Raw genomic sequence first — 20,580 nt, forward strand, 5'->3', positions numbered from 1 at the left:
CGCATGGTACATTCTAATAACAGCATTTTCCCACGTTAGCCGCCTCTTTTCCTGATAGCGATAAGAAGGGTACACCCACACACAGATTATGACCACGTGTTCGCAGTCCCAGCGCGTGTGTTCAACCGCCACGGTGGTCTAGCGGTTGTGGTGCTCGACTGCTGACCCGAACGTCGCGGGATCGAATCACGGCCATTGGCGGCCGCGTTTCGATGGAGGCGTAATGCTCGAGGCCCGTGTACTTAGATTAAGGTGCACGTTAAAGAACACCACATGGTCAAAATTTCCAGAGCCCTCCACTACGGCGTCCCTCATAGCCCTATCGTGGTTTATCGGGACGCGAAACCCCAACAATTATGCAGGGTGTTCAAAATAAAGCTTTATGGCTTTCTTAAAATTCAGCCCTGGGAGATACGTGAAAACCACCTTTGCAGATAAGTTTTGCCCCAGGGAGACACAAAGTGAGACAATAATTATCGCTGTCACCTGCCCAATTAAATCAGGTTGAATAATTAACTGCTTAGTGATTGCAGCAAGCGGGCATGTTTGTATTGTAAAATTGAAGGCAGTCGTGTTTATACACAGTTCCACTTCGAAGAGTTGTTAGCATGTCTGTGCTGAGAGATATCCTGCTGCAAAGTTTAATCGCGGTTTGCATAATTACTCATGCAAGACAGAAAGCGCTGGCGCAATGCTCCTCCCCAATGTGCCTCGGCGGTTGCGTGCGGCGTTTAATCTGACAACGGGTCGAAGGCATAGGAAAAGATGATAACGGTTACCCTTTTGCTACCGGCTGGCAATAGCAAGTAATGACTGCTCGTCACATCAGGGAGGAAAATTGCACCGATCCTCACCGCCTTGGATGCGTAATCATGCAAACCACAATTACACTTTCCAGCGGGTTATCTCGGAGTACTGGCAGGCTAGAAGAGTTCTTCCAACTGGAACCGTATAGAAACGCGACTGCCCCCAACTTTTCAATACACGCATGCCCGCTTGCTGCAGTCACTAAAAAGTTCATTATTCAATGTTAGTTAACTGAGCGACTGACAGCGATAATTATTGTCTCACTTTGAGTTCCCCTGGATACGTAACTTATCTGCAAAGATGGTTTTCACGTTATTCCCAGTGCTGAATTTTATGAAAACCATACAGCTTAACTTTGAACACCCGGTATATATTAGCGTGTGCATTCGTGCAATTTTTTTTTCTTTTGTGTAACGCATCTTTGAAGGCTAGGGGTCGTCGTACTTTCAATCACACTTACCGTGATATCTGTGGTTGCTGAGAATCACTCTTTGGTATGTACATTCGGTTGTTGCGCTTAGCGGCAGCATCAATTCTACTTCTCGTCGTGGCGAATTTAGTACAAATGGCGCAAAACGACAACTCAACTTTTATTTTTCATACTAGAACACACAGCAGAGGTTTCCAACGACAAACAGGGCTCACTCATCACATGAACATATAATGCGCACAAAGCACGAGCACTCAAAGCTTCAAGGGATACCGACCATGTCTTGCAGCCCGAGCAGGTCCTTCCGCGCGCAACCATTGTATATACAAAGCAGCGAGATCCATTACTCCAAAAATAATCGCACGCTGTCGCTATTCCCACACGTGTCGCACGTGCTCTTTCAACGCCTATTAAAGGGGTACTCCCTCGAAAAATTTTCAGCCCTCGTTTATTTTTATTTTTTTTTGCGTCAAGTGAAATGCGGAGTCCTCAAGAGCCAAGAAATTGTACTGGGACGCTTGAGTGCGCCCTGGAATATTAATTACGACGCATTTTCAAAAGCTAGTTTTGTTTCCTAATGTACCCTGACGTCACGACACGGTTTCTCGTCACGTGCTCTCGCAAAATATAGTGGCGTTTTCCGAGGCCGCTCCGCACCGTGGCTCCGCTGACGACGCTGAAGTGAACATCTCGCGTGTTTGGTACCTGACGCCATCACAATGAGTCATACTGGTGCGTGAGGTCACCAGCATTGATACTGTGGCGTTACATCACGCTAGTGTCGATGGCAGTAGGTGCACCATGCGAAAGTTTACTTTAATATCAAATAAAATATCTTATGCTAATTTACTGAGCTCCACACTTGCTCAGAGCAGTCTCTGCATATAGGAGATTTGTATGACGCATTAAACTCGGCTTCAAAAATTAGCGTCAGTATCCCTTTAATACATGGTATTAGAGAGAAATTACCAGATCTTTGCGTACGTAATCGCCTTGGGTTCCCATCACTGCACAAGCTCCACACGCTAACCTCTTTTTGGGTTATAGCGTTCCGGCCCGCATTTTTTTTGAAAATAGCGTGCGTACCCAATCCGTGCCCGAAGCTTGAGTTGATCTATATTAGAGCACAATCCTTCCCCGTTTGGGTGTACGGATGCTAAACCCTATTTTATAACAGCTAAGGCGCGGTCACGCATACCCAGCGAACCTGGGTACCAGGGGCGTAGCCAGAAATTTTTTTCGGGGGGGGGTTCAACCATACTTTATGTATGTTCGTGCATGCGTTTGTATGTGTGCGTGCCTATATACGCAAGCAAAACTAAAAGAATTCGAGGGGGGGGGGGTTGAACCCCCCAACCCCCCCCCCCCTTGGCTACGCCCCTACTGGGTACCAAATCCCAAAATTCTGTAATATTAGGGAGCGCTGAAATCGACCACAAGTCCAGCGGATCCACGAACGTGAGCCGTCGACATAAGCAAGTCTCGACGATGGCTCGGAGTGTTACCCTGCAGTTGGCCTGTTGGCGGCACATGCTGAGACTCACCCTCAACTAACCTTTACAAAATGTGAATTCGGCTACTAGAAGACAAGTCATGTAAGCTTAAAAACTCAACACGCTCATCCCTCTTGACATCTTGCAAGTTTTCGTAGCAATGAAACCCCGTAATGGAGAATGTTTAACTTGACGCCACGACTTGACTTGGTCGAGTCCGTATAAAGGAATGCCTTATATTAACATGCCCAAGACACTGAATTTCCTTCGACGCTTTACGAGGGGCATTACGATGACGTCAGGCCATCAAGTGACGTCAGGCCATCACTTCTGAATATGGTAGAAAAAAAGAACAGCTTCACGGGACGTGCTCGCTGTAAACACTGCACTTTAACGTCAATATACATATGACTTCTATAGCGCCTCTTGATATTAAACGGCACTCAAGTGTCAGTGGTTGTTAAACATGCCTGTAGACTCTGCTTTTACGCATGCTTCGTGGTTGTGGAAATGCTTTACGCTCGCACGTCTTCACTTCAGGTAGGTGGTTGTCCTTTTCGATGGCTGTTGAAAGGGCACGTGCGGCATTCAATTCTTGCAACGTAAGAGACGACTCGTGTCATCGTGTTATGTACCAGACGATTCACTCTCTTCGAAAGAAATACGCTCATTTAAGCTCGCTACTATACAGTGACGCTATTTAACATGTTTGGCTCGAGACGGTACACGGAAGCTTTGACGCAGCTTTTTTTTTCGTTTTTCTTACATTTCATTTTCATAAGATTTTACCAAGAACCCTTATACTAAAACAGACAATGTAACTATGAAGGCCAAAGTGGACGACCGCGTTCACATATAGGAAAAACAGCTATTCCATGAGGATAAAGGCGCACTACACACTCTTATTTTTAGCTACTTTGCAACCTTGGCAGAAAGTACTCTGAACAGTTAGACTAACCTGTATGCTCCGAAACCACGCAACAATTCTGGAGGACGTGCTATCGCTACCACGTGCCCAATATGCTATCTTTCTGTAGTTTCAGCTGTAGCGGAAAAAAGAAAATATTCAGACTGCGAACTCCTAGCACAATAACTTTTTACGCCTAAGAAGACAGCAACTGCTTGCTACAAAGCTCCGACGAGCTCCGACAATAATTTTACAAAGCGTTCTACCGCGCACTGCCTGTCTTACTTTTCCTTTCGCCGAAGGCCGTTGTCCTTGGAGGGGATCTTTAACAAAACCGATCGCTACGACAAAGTTTTTTTAATCGAATCGGGTAAATGGGAAACGTCGAATTATTGCTTTCAATAAACACCTCCCGAATGCAACATGTGTGGAGCCAAATTCCAACCATCAAGGGATCTTCCTATTTCTCAAAAGCGTTGTAACTTCCACCCGTTTGCAAAGTAATAGAATAAAGAAACTAATGCACAAGAGCTGAAAATGGCGCCACAGAAACAAAGCCGTAGCAATAAATCCAATCACGGAGACTCGGATTTAGAGAGTTGATAATTTGCACACGCGAGATTTTCGTTTATCCAGAACGCCCATTCCCAAAATGGTCAAAGCTATAATGCACGGGAGGTATGATCTGCTGACCAAAGCTAATGTCGCATTGCACCGCGCCCGACACATGGCGGCGCTGTTTGGTAAGAACTTGTGCGGCGAATCAGCACAAAGTACATGTATCCGGGGAGACTAAACTGCCTAAGCAAAACTTCGACCGTCCGCTGCATCGGTGCGCTATTTATCCATAGCAAATGCGCATTCCCGCGTGCTGTCGTGATTCGGTACTGTGGAGTGCATTGCGTCATTCTTGACAGAGTTGATTGCACTGAGCCGCACGATGTGCGTGCGGTGGGCACGTTTTAGCGCAAGAATTGCTATGCTCTTTTAATGCCACGGGTGTCACGTGAACACATAAGTAGCCATTACGATCACATGTGCGCGCTTACCTGGTGTCAGGTTGAAGGGTCGGCCCTAATAAACACACGCCAAGCATCGGCTCGTTAAAAATTACAATTTCCTCGAGCACTTCGGTAACTGATCCCTAATGCCCCACACGTCGTTTTCACGTAGTTTGGCCTTCCGAGCTCAAACACATGCGCACCTCTGATCTCAAGCATGTTCACACGCCGCTGATAATCAGGTATACATGCAGACGCATACGAGTGCATACCTGCGACTTGCTGAACGCGACAACTTCCACGTCTATACGTCAATCGCGCGTGCGCTTAATGCCGCTTGTGTCGTGCGTACGTAGTTTGACCAGTACGCTGTAAAAATATATCGCTGAACAAACCGCGCACGAGGCGACCAGGAACACAAGAGAATCACGACGAAGCAAACATTCCGGGCGACGTGTGTTCAGAAGACCTGCACCGAGTGGTTCTTGAAGTCGCACACGACCACCTCATTCTGCGCTGTGATAGCGATGCCAGAGATCCAGCTGAATTGTCCGCTGCTGGAGCCCTTGTTGCCGAACGTGCGCACATGGCGCCCGTCTGGACGGCAGATCTGCACCCGGCCGTTGCCGCTGTCACCGACTAGGATGAAGCCCCGGCCGTCCACCGCCACGCACTCGGGATGCATGAAGTGGCCCTTGAGCGCGCCCTTCTGGCCGAAGGTGTGCAAGTGTTCGCCGACGCTCGAGAACACGTGCACTCGGTGGCTGCCGAAGTCGCACACCACGACGCGCTGGCCGTCGGCGCTCACCGCGACGCCCGTCGGCTCCTGGAACATGCTGCGCGACCGGTTGAACGCGTTCTCGGGCTGAGCGTGAGTGCCGATCTCTCGCAGGAAGATGCCGTCGTGGTCCAGAACCTGCGCGTTATTGGTAGACTGAGTGCTTAATTGTGTAAAGAAATAACAACAAATCTACGTTCATGTTTTCCACTATAACGTGCAAAGAGCACGATCATGATAAAAGATCATATTGCTAAGACTTTTATACACACACTTTCAAGCACGAATGAGCCCTTTAATTGCGAATCGTTTCCATAAGTGGTCAAGTAACTGCAAGAAAGCTCTAGATACTTCCGAGTGTGAAGTACCATGTGCACGCGGGGCACGAAATGTGCAAATGAAGCGAGGGAACAAAGAAGAAATCAGATTTGCGATACAACTCAGTTTGCGTGCAAGCATTTGCCATATACGCACCTGAATCCTGTGGTTACACGTGTCACACACGTAGATCCGCCCGGCATTGTCCACGCATATGGACTCGGGGCTGCGGAAGTGACCCGCCGAGCGGCCCTTCATACCAATCTGGCGCAGGAAGTTGCCGTCCCGGTCGAACACGTGTATGCAGTGCTTCCACTTGTCCGTGATGAGGATCTCTTGGTCGATCGGCGACAGCGCGATGCCGAACGGGCATAGGAACTCGCCCTCCTGCTGGCCACGGCTGCCGAACGACCGCAAGAACCGACCCGTCGTCGAGTCGAACGTGAACACCTTGTGGTTGTCCATGGACACGACGAAGATCTCCGACGACCACGGGGACACGGCCACACCCGACGGCCGCTGCACAAGGCCGTTGCCTAATCTCATGCGGGTCAGGAAGGACTTGGACCTGTAGAGGCGAGACTGGGCGTCCGCGGCTACCCTCTGCTGCTCGACCTTGCTCTGGTTCGGCTCGGTAGCAGGCGGACCGGGAGTGTTCAGGGCAATCGCCGGCAAAGAAGCAGAGTTCTGCGTCGTCTCTGGGCTGCCACTCGGAGAGCCCGGAGGTTCGGCTTCGTCCTCGGCGGCGTCCGTTCGGCACACGATGGTGACGCTGAACGCCTCTGCGTCAAAGCTCAACTGCGTGTTGCCTACTGTGGTGACTTCCGAGAGCGCATCGCCGGCGTCTTGGTGCAGCTTCATGAAGGCCCGAATCTGAAAGCATCGTCGGCAGAAATAATTACGAAGTGACGCTTTAAGCATCTGATGTTAACTGGGCCCGAACGCAGTGAAAGCATAAGTTAAGCTAGGGTTGTTGATACGAGCAAATGCCAGCCCATTTATGTTGTTAAGCATGTCACTGAACAAGTAAACAGGCCAGTTGTAGAGCATTTACTAACGAAATCCTTCAACTTTACGGCTTTTGAATGTTAGCTCACCTTATCCTTTTGTGGTCATATTCGCAAGGTTTTTTGGTTGTAATTAAGTGCTCATTTCTATTTACCACTCGTTTTTGCTAAAACATAACGCTCACAAAAAATGTCCGCACCTCTGGATCCCCTCTTTTCTCACAAGCATCATAGTTCAGGAATTTTCACGGGAATATTGGCCCTGAGGCAAAATTAAAAAAAAAAAACATTTCGTTCGTGACCACGCCCCTACCACTGACAATATCCGTCAAAGTGGGGTTCATATGAAACAACAAAATATTAACAACCAATATACTAGAAAAAGAAAAGAAAAAGGACGACATAAAGAAACGATCGAAGAAATTCGCCATAATTCTGTCCCACATATTTCTGTTTGCCGTTACTTTAACCGGTCAGTGAACAGTGCATCAAGGAATAGTAGTTATTCTTAGGTTTATATCCAGGCGGTGTCCCAGAACTCTAATGACACAATCATTCATTGCGATAAGCAGCGATTATGCCGTATCGACTGTCAGGTACGCGGTTCGAGATGCAACAGTGTAATAGTGGAGATGCGCGCATCCCCGCTGTTGCATAAAGAAGAGCTGACCTCAAAAGATACCCCCTATAGCAGAACGAGACTCGGACTATCTGGTGCAAGGCAACATTCTTTTTAATATTCGTAAGCCAGAGTCAGAGTATACGTTCCGCACTTCTATCCACATATCATCCTCTCTCACTGTTTAGCCAATTATTATCTGTTCTTCTATTCTTTCATTTTCGCCCGAGCGAATTTAAAAACGAGCAGGAAATGGGGTCGCTCTCATCGCCCGAGTCGTTAAGTGGCACTCGGTCAAGTAGCGAAAAAAAAACAACTAAACCGCAACAACAAAGAAGAGAAACATCTCAAATGGCGACATTGTACTAGACAGTGCGCTACGACCCGGAAAGAAGTCACTGATGATGGCACGCGCTTTCGCAACTAGCACAGCTCTGTGAATCGCAGCACTGCTGCCGTTGCGCTTCGTGTGACTCATTTGTTCGCATTAGTGAGCCATCAGTAAAATGACGTTAGGTACAGTGGCGTACCAACTCGTGGGGGGGGGGGGGGGGGGGGGGGCTGGCGTCGCTCACTCTGTCCGCCGTATATATATATATCGTTTCAGGTGATTGTTTATATTCATACAGCTGATCAGATGACTTACTTTTCAAGCCTGTTTGCTTTAAATCAAGGAAGAATCTGCACAGATTGTGCAGGCTGGGCGGCCCTATACCACGACAACACAGCAGTGTTTAAGAACATTTTGGAAATATTACCATGAAGTTTAAGAAATGCAGCCACATTTAACCTGTTCTTCATCTGAGCATTACATCTGCAAACTTTGCAGTGTCAGTTTGGCATTGTAAATACGATGATTATGAAGAACCTGCTATGACTCTATTGGCCGCGATATCGAACAAAGTCGTTACCTAGCGGCGAACGGACGAAGCCCCGAAGTGTGGATGCGGGTGGCCCGTCGACGCTCTAGCAGCAGTGCGTCTTGTGTTTGTTGCTGGAGAAATCACGATGGAAGTTGCAACGTGGACGATTTGAACGACGCTCAGTAAACTCATTCATTCCTTTTTATAAAGCTCGCAGAGCCAGTTGCTTTTTTTTTCTCTAAGTAGCTATGCCAAAAACATTCGTTTAATGCGACCGCACAACATACGCTTGCCACTTTTTACCACGTACGCTTGTCTTCCAGCCTTCCGGGCTTAGCAAAGACGAGAAAAAAAAAGTTCGCGTCACGTTGATTAACGAGAAAACAATGCTCGGATATGGTTGGTCGCGGCGCATACTGTAATTTGTTGATTCGCCCTTTGCGAGGCAGCTTATGCTAATCAAATATGCGCTACGGTAACTTCAGCTTTGGTACTATATCAGGCATCAATCATTACCGTTTGAAAGACTGAAAAAACAAATATATCAGCATGAGCTGTGGCTATCAGCTCCCTTTCGGATACTCGTTCATCGCTTATATGGTCCGTCCGTTTCTGGATCGCGAAACAATATTTTTTACTCTGCACGAATTCATGCACAAACTGGACGAGTTTCGGCGCTTATTTATTCCTACTTCGAAACACTGGGAACGCTTCTCGTAGTTGAGTAAGTGCGACGTAAAACGGGCAAACAACAGTAGGTAAGACAGTCGCTTATAAGGACTCGCAGCTAGCGTTCACAAACCTTGCATTCGCTGCGAAGGTGGCGCACGAAGGATGTCGGCCACATTGCATACGTGGAGAATCAATTCATTTACATGCGGAAGTACGCAAAAGCGCAAGTAAATCATGACTGTCAGCCCTGGCCAAGCTGCCACGATCTTTTGCCGACTGCAACAGTCTTCACGCACGTAGCGCGCAGAAATTACGCATACAGCAAGCATGAATGACGATATTACGGACTGATTGTGAGAAACGCGTTAGCGTATTTGACTAAACATCAACACTTTTCGCCAGCGAACGCTTCAACCCACCGTGATCGAAGTGCTTGCTACGCACCATGGCAAAGCACCTTGTCCGACGCCTGACAAGCCCCTCTCGGTGTTGTTGCGCGTCGCCGAGGTAGGAATGAAAGCTTACGTCTGCTTCTGTGCATTCAGTGTGGCATTGTGGAACCTGAACAATACTTCCGCTTGGAAACTGAAACATTTTCGACACTTACGGAGCGCGGAATGACGACACAGAAACAGCAGCCCCGTACACTTACACACAGCGCACGGCCGACGATCCACACAAACGCAGAGGCGATGCCGCCACCTATAAGTCGATCTCGCCGCCAATAGTCGGGTACAACTCTAGAGGACAGCGGCGTTTTCCCCTCAAAGGCGGATGCACACGAGCATAGGCGTGCGCAGGGTTCCCCATCAGGGGGGGGGGGGGCGAAGGCTCATCGCAGCGCCCCCCTCTACTAAGTCAATGTATGAGGCAGATTTTGCGCCCCCCCCTCCTCTTAGGTGACTAGGGGTGTCAATTTATGGATCAGATTTTGCGCCCCCCCCCCTTAGGTTATTAGGGGGCGCGGCCGCCCCCACCCCTGCCCCCCTGTGCGCACGCCTATGCACACGAACCTCCACCAATAGGCGCGCACTTCAGGTGACGTCATGAGCGGGACGGCCGGTGACGCCGCCGACGGAGGGACTATTTCTTTAGCCGCGAAGGCAATTGCCTGCTGCGCTTCGGTCATCTGGCTGAGGCCTCTCCTGTCATCTAAAGTTGTACCCCACTATAGTACCTTAAATTCTCACTTATTAAACAAATCATGTGGCTCACAAAGCAAGGTACTTCGCAGAAGTCCTCAGGATAAACCGTGTGATAATTACTTTACAGTTAGAGCGCTCTAATATAAAGTCTTTCTAAAGAAGAAGCTCAAGTTCAGTCGATTAGTACTTAAGGAAACAACATTGAGCTGGTTGTGTTTAGTTATAGGATTATAAATGACTACGAATTTATATACTAGGTGTCGTTCCTTGCCCTCCTACTTTTCCTAGCTTGGGTTGGGGGGTGGACGGAATCCTCCGCTCCGGTTCCTCCAAGTAAACAGCCAACGTAAACAGTGTAAGCTGAAATTTTCCTTGAAAAAACGTGGGCGATAATAATGTTAAACTATCCCGCCCTGTTTCCTTCCGTATAGGTCGTTAGCTGTTAATGATTGGTCGAAATTTTCGGGGTTATGCTCAGAGCACCTGCTCGTAAAACGGCGCGACAATATGATGCGTAAGTGATCCACCGCGTAATTACCACTTACGCATGACTGCGTAAAAAATAAATAATAATGAACTATTTTCAATACGGCGTATTGTTTTTCATTGGTTCTTCGCTATTGGTAAAAAATTTCCAATGTGCCATAAGATCGCCTCCTTGTTACGCGACGTCACAAGTCTTCGAAAGCTCGCGGCGTTAAAATGAAGTGTGCACAATAAGCAGCACATTACTGTGCAAGCAATAACTCTTTTTTTTCTGTGGAATACCCAGACAGCGGCTCTTTCTGAACGTAATTTAAGGAGGCTTCCCCATTGGCAGCGGCTGCTTATAGCAGCGGGCGAGATGGATTCATATGTGTATAACAGATACTTTCTCTTTAGTATAACGATGTTCAGCTGTTTTTGCGCGTGTACAACTCTCTGTGAACTCATCGTTGCTGACAAAGAGAGAAATAAAACATTATTAGGAACAGACACAATCCTTTGCAAGTGGGCAGCGGCAGCCTTCCTAGTCCAGAAAACCGTGGACGCTGATCATCTCCCTGGTGAGGTAGATCAAGTGACGGGGCAAATTTGAAAGCTGAGCTTCTCAATGTGCTCGAGTCCACTGCCTTGTTACAAGCCGCCACGATCGCTGTAGGCTCCCATATGATAAGCCAAGTGAAACAGGCTAATCGGAGACTAAAGTGGGAATCTATTTTACCTGTCCTGGCTAGGCACAACTAAAATACTGGACACTTCTGCACACTCAACTCACAGCAGCTTGGATATGGAGCAGTGGCAATTCTATTAGTTTTCAAAGACAGAAACTGAATTTCCTGAAAAAGGAGAGCGCTTGATCGGACTTTAAAACAATTACTGGTTCCCACCCATATTTCCGTCACCGATTACTTAAATTTCAGGCAAGGCGGAACAAAATAAAATCATGACAGATTGCTGTAACGTTGCTGCTGAGCGACAGCCTCCACTGCAATGCTCGAGCGCAAGGCGCGCAAGCGCAGAATAGGCAGCCCGCACCGAAGGTAGCCTACAGTGCGTGGTCATGACACACGGAGGACATTCGTCATAGCAGAATCGTAGGACAAATTTTGTTACATAATTACGTTATCGCTGCGTTCAAGTAAAGCTTTGCCTGACTTGTTAGTTTCCCAGTCTGCAGCTGACAATAACCACACAACATTACTATAACTACTGTCGAAAGTGGGGGGGGAGGCTCCGCCCCCCCAACATTTCTCAGTGGGGGGGGCTAAAGCCCCCCTTGCCCCACCCGGTAGATACGCCTAAGGTTAGGTATATTCGCTGCTGCTGCTACTAGCAGTGACAACTGCTGCTACTGTTGCTGCTGCTATAGATGCTACTACTCCTGATGAAGACACTGCGTCATGACCAGAACTGCGCAATAAACGTATATAATAAATAATTTAGGTAGATTCGACTCACGTTGTGGCCTATGTACGCGCGACAACGGTATTGGATTGGAGATTGAACAAAGATTATTACATTGCAGTTACACACTGCTTATAGTACGAAAGAAGGAGAATTGTTCGAGAGGCTCGTTTCTTTGTTAGACAAACCAATGAAACCAACAGAGAATTAAGCCAATTAATTGTCTTGGTTTAATTGTCTGTTGGTTTCATTGGATGCGTCTAAGACAGCGTATAGCCTACATGAGTTCACATTAGCCAACACTTGCCATCATACAGCCGACATTAGCTTGCGTTAGCAAACACTGACCGAATTAGCACTAAGAAGTGAGGGTGGTATGCGAGTTAATCCGGCTGGCCAAGACGTCATCGCTCGCCGTTCCCAAATAGCAAAAAAGAACGAGGATGGAGGGAAGGGGTACTCTAAGATACACGCTTGCACATAATACAGAAGCGGCAAACGTGTGAACATGTCTAGATTAGCATGAACCACCTACGTTCCAATATAACTAGCGATCCTGCTCCCTAACAAGACCGAAATGTTCCTGCACGGCAGTAACATCGTCAACCTGCAATACCACGAAAGGAGGTCACTCGGGGAGTTACCTTTTCGTTGGGGTCTTGCGCTGCGTCGAAGCCTTTGGACGAGAACAAGCGCGCGCCGGTGGCCGCCGCGCGGACCTTCTGCACCACGTCGTGGAGGCCCGTCTCCTCGGCAGCCTTGGCGGTCTCCACTCGAAGCAGTAGCTGAGCCTCCAGGTCCCGGATCTTTCGGACGCGCTTCTCGGCCTCCAAACAAACCTTGGACTGGATGTCACTTTGGCTAGACTGCGTGCGGAACGAAAGTGTTCGGGGCAACAAAGAACGCGTGTCGTATCGTTGATTCCCAAACATAACCCTTCAATGTCGTCGATCTTTTCTGCCCTATTCAAGCACGACGTCTTGGTCCTGATTTCATGCATTGATGCCTGCACGTCGCTCTATGGCGTATCGGAGAATCAGAAAATGCGACTTAACACAACGAAGGAATGGTTTTAAGCAATGCAAAACTGAAAGTAACATGCCATGAATTTCTTTCTCACAGAAGGGACCAACGATGACACTAAGCCGTCAGTACCAAAATAAAGCATTCATTCATTCATTCATTCATTCATTCATTCATTCATTCATTCATTCATTCATTCATTCATTCGTTCGTTCGTTCGTTCGTTCGTTCGTTCGTTCGTTCGTTCGTTCGTTCGTTCGTTCGTTCGTTCGTTCGTTCGTTCGTTCGTTCGTTCGTTCAATCATTTTCCCTCTTTCAAAACTGGCCCACGTCTGCCTCTATGCTCCAAATTCTGCTTCGAATATTATGAACACCAGCATTCTCCAATCCCGCTAATGACAACAATACAAATATATATTCCGGCATAACGGGACTGAATATAGTCCATTGCAATGGAGCAAGTCACGTATTTGTTTTGCAGAGGAAGTCCTGGCGCTCGCGGCGGGAAATTTCGTTTCCATTCTTACAAAGAACCGCCCTGTCGGCTCAATGCCTCTCATGCTCTGGCATTATTAGTTATCTTAAGCTAGGGATCGGTTATCAGAAATTCGTGTAACCTTAGGAGTATTCCGTTTTTTCCCTGCTCCTGGCAAACCTCACCTACGTTTCCCCCTATAAAGAATGACAAATCTACGACTACATCTGACGTGGTAACTAGGTGTACAAATGAAATGTTTTTTTTATCGTTTAGTTAGCCTAGAAATGTTTGAGTTTATGTCTTGGTGTGACAAGGTGCACCTCGTTCCTCCGGAAATAAGTGAAAGCGTTATTACATCGTGCCAAAACGCCATTACGCCAATTATAAAGAAATCTGGCAATTTAAGAAACGTCATTTCTTTTCACATGTCCAGAGGAGCCAGTAGCTTTTCTGTAATATTATTTTAGTCGCTCGCACTGGCTGCGTTCTCTCATGCGTAAAAGCTGGCATGTTATCAAAGAATGCTTGGTGTGACGTTGTACCGAGCCTAGAGAAGCTACTTGAAAGTGCTTTAACATAATGACATAATAATCCTACGAAACAGTCATCAAAAGACACTGCTATCTTCGTATGAAGACACTGCCAACACTAAATATTACGCAATCAAGACGGCAGAGCCAAATCGTATCTGTTTCTAATCTTAGCCTAACGTTTGGCCTAACAAGATCCCACAACTGCAAAACTACAGGAAAAATAAAACTCGCAGCACCAGAGCTGACGTAACTGTTTCGGTAAACGTAGCAACTGCTAATTATTTGGATCGCATTCACATTTGGCGCAGAACCCGTAAAACTAGTCATTTTTTGTTTTCCTTTTGCGGGGTTTCCCTCCAGCGAAAGGCTTTCTTTTCGGCCGGTACAATATAACGCACGTAATATGGGACCCCGCAACGATCACGCAAAAAAAGCCAAACCTCAAACTTCTTGTATCTCAGCGTAATCTTGTCGACGGTAGCGTCCAGCTGGTCGGCAATGTGTCCCAGCTGCTTGGCCAACTCCTCCACGTGCCTGGCCATGCACAGCGAGCAGTAGGAGAGCTTGCAGTGCTCGCAGAACACGCTGCTTCCGCTGACAGTCTGGCAGCCGCAGCACTGCAGCAGCTCGTCCATCGATGCGTAGTCCGACTCCAGCAGGTCCAGGATGTTCTGAAGGTGGATGCTGGACGGGAACCCCGAGATTCCTTCCTTGGGCAGGAGGACCTCGGTGCGGCACTTGGCGCAACGCAGTCGGCTGGCGTCTGCGGACATCACACTGTTCTGCAGGCAGAGGAAACAGAAGGTGTGCTGACAGGGAAGCATTTTGGGTCGGTGCAGGCGGTCGAGACAGATGGGGCATTGCACCATCTCCTTCAGGCTCTCGGTGCCCTTCGAACTCAGAATGGTGATGGAAGCCTGTCGCTGCGCAGCGTCACCGCCACCACTGTTCCCGTTCACGTGCAGAGGTGTGGGTCCGTTCGTCGCATCGACTGGAGAGTGACTTCCGACGCTATGCCCATTAACACTACCGTTTAACGTTGCAGTGGAGGAATGAAATCCGTTCTGCGGTGAATGTGAGAGCACGCTCGTTGGCGTAGCTGAGGACTGGGAAATTGCGGGTATGGATTCGGCGGACGCCGATGAGGAAGTCCCGTTTGATGAGGAGTGGTGAGAGGCCTGATAACTACCCGTGGCCGGCGTTGAGGGGGGCGCGGAACTAGCAGGTGCTCCGCCCGACGTCGAGGGACTGTTGAAGTGGCTCCGGTAGTCAGAGACGGGATGCACTGCGGGACTGCAGGTCGGAGTCGCGGGAGCCGTCCTCACCTCCATCTTGCTGGGGAAGTGAACCAACTTCGGTTGCGGAATCCTGCGGGAAGAGGACAGCAGGGAACATTGTAAGTAAAGCGTCAACAATGAGCTGATATGCCCCGAGTAAGAAATAAAAGAACATACCGATACGAAATAAGCGAACAGTTTTTTTTTCTGCACAATGTTAGCATGTTTCGTTCATTACTTGTTCCATATCGCGTTATGTGTTCTAGCTCCAGTAAAAAGAAAATAAATAAATAAATAAAACCATGACACAAATAAGCTGCAGGTGCTGAAAACCTGCAATATTACGGTAGCAATACTTTAAGAACGTGCGTCAAACGCACAGCACATGCCCGATAACATAACAGCATCCAGCGGTGTTTCCGGCGTTGCATCTGTAGGGTTTTCAGTCTAATGACGGCACAACCTTCATTATAGTCCCACTTGCAGAAACGTAATCGAACCTTGCTTGGCCAATCAAGAACGCCTGTAACAACGGCCCCCCGCTTCCCGTCTGTTCGCCAGTTTTAAGGTTTTTCAAACCCTCGAAAGCTTTTCCCGGTACCTTGGTCGCCAAGAAACTTATAAGTGCAAGTGATGCGTACTGCGACAAACACCTGAAGCCTCAAGCACTTACATACGAATACAACTCTACTGGCGGCCGTCTAGCTCTGATGTATACCTGTTGCTCGATGGTTACGGTGTTCTTCTGTGGCGAACGCGACGTCACCTGACCGCAAACATCTTGTGGCGCAGAGCGAGAATAATTATTGCGCTGCGAGCTTTCGATGCACAAGCTGAGCACAATCCACGCCCCTTTCGCCAACCACGCCACGGTGCTCTAGTGGTTATAGCGCTCGGCTGCTGACCCGAAGGTCGCGAGATCGAATCCCGGCCGCAGCGGATGCATTTTCGAGGGAGGCGAAAATGTTTGAGGCCCGTGTACTTAGATTTAGGTGCACGGTTCTATTTTGTACAGATTCTATGTGGAATCTGAGATCAGGGCGACGAAACGGAAAGTTAATCCGAGGAATACATCAAGGCACCCGAACGCCGGCGTGCGAATGCCACTACCAGACACCTATAGTCGAGGACTGGGGTCGCCTCCACTTTTTTATTTATGCCTATCGATGAAACGTATAATCGATGCAACATATTTTTGAGACGTCGCTTTTTTTTCTCTCCTTTACGATTAGTACAACTTCCATAGTAAACTTGTTGCTGGTACGTAAAAATACATCGAGTGCCATGCAGAGAATTCACCGCGTAAGGTAGAATAGATTTCTCCCAGTTGTCTTCTCTCAACACCGCAACTCACGGCGGAGAAGCCACCTTTAACGAAAGCTCGCAGCTGGGGGTGGGGGGTGGGGGGGGGGGGGATGCGCACGCACGAAGAACGTAGGAGGCGAGTCAAGGGTATACCATATTTTGGATGAACGAATACACACAATTAAAGAGTAATCGCCTGGCCTCGAGTATCGATATCGTAGACCTGTCCAGTAAGAACAAACGAAGGTCTATAAGTATGCCAATGTTCTTGCTTCATGGTTAATGAAGGGGCTGTAATCACCCATTCTGAGACCTGGCGCTTCAGATTCGTCTACACGGTTGTGCAATCTAAAGAGCCTTCCCAGCATTCACGGGCAGTTAACCGTGTCTGCTCGTAAGTGCGCCTTAGATTTGGGTGAACACACTTTCAAATGAGAACAGCCTAAGGCCAGTTTTACTTTTTTTTTTTTAGTGAAATATTTGCCGATGTCGCAATCGGCACTTACCCTGCTTTCTCTGTCTTTTCGGAACACTGTACACACTATTTTAGCACTGGATATCAGGGGTTAATTTATATTGTTTTTATTTTAGTATTACAATTATTTCTTGGTGAAATGTCTTTCGTCTGTGTTGTCATTTCAGTTACATGCATCTGTAACAGCAAGACCTACACACAGCAGGGATATGGTTTTCTAAAACGAAGATGATCGGCGGCTTTTTGCTGCCATATTTCAACCTAACTTAAAGTAACAGTGCCAGGTCTACCATACTCCATCCTACAAACCGGCTGCTTGTTTGTTGTGCACAAATGTTTATTTTTATTAGCAAACGTATGTAAACGTTTTCGCCTGGTACGCTGCTCGATGAGCAAAGAGAACCATAAGAGCTATTGACGTTGTGCCGGGCTGGATGGGAATGGGAAACGAAAAATGATCCTGGTATCCACCACAAACGTCTGAGGAATAATAAGATACATATGTATTACCGTCTCAACAGCTTCGACATTTATACCTTTGCGACACATCAATATGTAAGAGCCTTTACACACGCAAAATGATTAGGCGCAGGACGTAACAACGAGCATAACCACGAAGGCTAAACGCCTCCTTGGCGCAGCTGCCAAACACGAGTAGCACGGGGAGCAACAAAGCCGCACACGGCACGCCTTCCCCGAAAGTTGGCACAGACAACGACGAGTCAGAGTCGCAGCCGGACGTACTCAAGTGCACGCATTGCGGCTTTTACTTTCTTTTTTCTTTCATCTCGTTTCCTTGCGCAACCGCGTAATTGGCAGCCTACGCGACGTTCACCCCCATCACTTTCACCCGCGGCATTACCAGAATCGTATATAGTACGCGTAGACGTACAAATGTGCTTAAATAACGCGTCTTGTCCATCGATTTTCTCCACGCGCCGAGGCGGAAACTTGACCAACGTACACGTTTTCATGGTGGCGTTTGTATACCTTCGTCGTGGTTCTCGGTCCGTTTGCCGTATGCGATTACCGAAAATAACACGTCAGGACAGCAGCCAATAGCATCGAGTGGTACCTTATACACAAGCAATAGAGCAATACGTAATAGGCGTGCCGCCTTTCCTCGAAGGATCGATCATGGCGCTTTGTCTTTGTTGTGCGCCTTGTGAACGCTTCGGTGGATAGCTGCAGGCGGACCTTCGACTACGGCTTAATTCTCGGCGCTCCGTCTTCGCTTTGCCCAGGTGTCATGCCGGCTGAACGAGCGAAAGAAACGAACATCGTGTAAAAGCAAACCCAACTAACCGCACACCGAAATGAGCTCCGAGCACCACTTCAGAGAACTAGTGGCTGGGCAAGTTGTTTCATAATGATTGCATAAAATGCGCAACACACACAAGGACGAGAAGTTCGACACCACCCAATAAGACGCAAGGATTCAAATGACTTAACCTTTCCTCGTTGCCTCCAATAAAAGCGCGCGTGCGTAGTAGAGGCAGCACGCTGGCAAAGAAAGAAAGAAAGAAAGAAAGAAAGAAAGAAAGAAAGAAAGAAAGAAAGAAAGAAAGAAAGAAAGAAAGAAAGAAAGAAAGAAAGAAAGAAAGAAAGAAAGAGAAAAAAATTCCCCCACCTCCCCGAAGGGAATCGTGAGGAAATGCAAATGCATTTCTTGCGCCGAGAGAGGACACCGTTGCCGTCACACATTCGCCTTCACCGATTTCTGCCATCGCCTTGAGAGGCGCCCAGCCAGCGAACGGTCGAGAGTGAGGCGCGAGCGGACGGGAGAGTGGGGCGCCAGCGTTCTCGGCTCGGCGTTGGCGTTTCACAGCGGCGTCTCGAGCACACATTTCCGGATGTTCTTGAGAGGCGCCCAGCCAGAGAACGGTCGAGAGTGAGGCGCGAGCGGACGGGAGAGTGGGGCGCAGGGAGGAGAGAGAGCGAACGGCGAGAGAAGGAGCGGCGAAGCACTGCACCTACCCTCTCCTACACTCTCTCGCACCACATGCTCCGGTTGCTAGGGGCGACGATAAGCGCGCGCGCCCGCAGCTGTTGCTATGGGGGAGGGCGCCGCGGACAACGCCGGATGCCTGACATAGCCCGACTAAGACATGCATTCGCATTTAAAACGCCAGGCCTGCGCTAAAACCGCAGCACAGTCACAGCGAAAGCTGGAAGAGCGGCGTTTCTAGAGCCCGTTGTAAGCTCTCTCGGGGCTACAATACAAGTACACTAGAAAGGTACCCACTACGCCATAAATCACAATTTTTGTGAAGTTGGGAAGCACCTACTAAGCCATTATTCGTCATTCTGCGGAGAAGCGAGGCACCAGCTACACGTCTGTAAGGCATTATGTGCACTTTGTTGACGCGACGACTGATGACGATGAAGAATTATGGCTCAGCCCTTTGTAATGGGTTGGAACCAATACAAGTGCACTTGCGAGGAACCCACTACGCTATAAATCATTGTAATTTTTGAGAAGTAGGGCAGCAGGCACTGTGCCATTTTTCGTCATTCTACGGAGAGCATTGGTACCTGCTAAACGCATGTAAAGCATTATGCGCACTTTGTTGATGCTGTGCCTGATGACGATGAAGAATTATGGCAGAGTCTTTTGTAATGGGTTGTGTTAGGTTTCGCCGCTCATAAGTGGATCCTGCAGACGGGACGGCGCGGCACTGTACGTCGTACAAAGCTTCTTTCTCGGCTCCCTCTCTGCGTGGTCTTTGACTGTGCAATTATCAACGGAAGGAAAACTGCAGGGAGCAGCTCGATCCCACGATGGCCCCCAGGGGTTCCGGGTACGCGACCGTCCTCAGAGGTCGGCTTCGGGAAGAGCGGCCCGAACGTGTGGGAAAATGAGGAGGGCAGACATCTCCTGCTCTATGCCGTCGCTCGAGGCGACAGCATGCGTGACCCTAACAACGACCGGCATGCGCTTTCGGCGCGCCGACTGTAAAGCAGGGTTGAGTCGCAACAATGCACGGTCCGAATGCGGGAAAGGTGAAGACACGCAAATTATTTCCCGGATCCGTCTTTACGACTGGCGCCGTGGGCTCAACTCGATGAGTATGGGAAAATGGCGTGAATGCACCAGGGCTAAGATACAGATGTATTTCGACCGTGAGAATCCCTGAGAGCGTGGGATAAAGAGAGGGAGAGCCATGATGGGAAAGAGTGCCAAAACGCCCGTCTGCACTGTAAAGACACTGCTGTCGAGATTAGGGACAGCCCAGTAGGGAGTGGCTTAATCTGAGGGTAAACGGATTGGATAAGGGAATGTCGAGGCGGACCACCAGTGGCCACCTCCCCTTTTCGTTGTTTACCACAAGGTACTTAAGACTGGACGGAATTCGTTTCCCTTCAGTCTAGGCTGTAATCACTTAACTGATCGATCAGTAAGACTCCGTACGATGCAACTTTTGTCTGGGCCGTAACCACTCGGTGGTCGAACAGCGAGACTCGGTTCTTCGTATGTGGTAACAGTGTTCTAGGCTCTAACTTAAGAAAAGTTAAGTAGAAGAGTAAGACGCTGTTGATGTCGATGTTATCATCAGTGTGC

General features: G+C 48.5%; 1 protein-coding gene across 2 annotated transcripts in view; it reads right to left on the minus strand.

The window, feature by feature from the left end:
* Nucleotides 1-1,377: 1,377 nt before the first annotated feature.
* The window catches only part of LOC119387650 (RING finger protein nhl-1), a 61,030-nt gene continuing 41,827 nt past the window's right edge, over nucleotides 1,378-20,580 (minus strand). For both annotated transcript variants that reach the window (XM_049413602.1, XM_049413601.1), the window contains exons 2-6: nucleotides 14,402-15,329; nucleotides 12,572-12,793; nucleotides 5,891-6,607; nucleotides 2,614-5,554; nucleotides 1,378-2,444 (exon numbers count right to left, since the gene is read on the minus strand). In XM_049413602.1, coding sequence (XP_049269559.1) covers nucleotides 5,099-5,554; nucleotides 5,891-6,607; nucleotides 12,572-12,793; nucleotides 14,402-15,292 — 2,286 coding nt within the window. In that variant the 5' untranslated portion in view covers nucleotides 15,293-15,329 and the 3' untranslated portion in view covers nucleotides 1,378-2,444; nucleotides 2,614-5,098. The remainder of the gene's footprint in view (nucleotides 2,445-2,613; nucleotides 5,555-5,890; nucleotides 6,608-12,571; nucleotides 12,794-14,401; nucleotides 15,330-20,580) is intronic.

The sequence above is a fragment of the Rhipicephalus sanguineus genome, chromosome 3, assembly GCF_013339695.2.
Source record: "Rhipicephalus sanguineus isolate Rsan-2018 chromosome 3, BIME_Rsan_1.4, whole genome shotgun sequence".
Taxonomy (NCBI): Eukaryota; Metazoa; Arthropoda; class Arachnida; order Ixodida; family Ixodidae; genus Rhipicephalus; species Rhipicephalus sanguineus.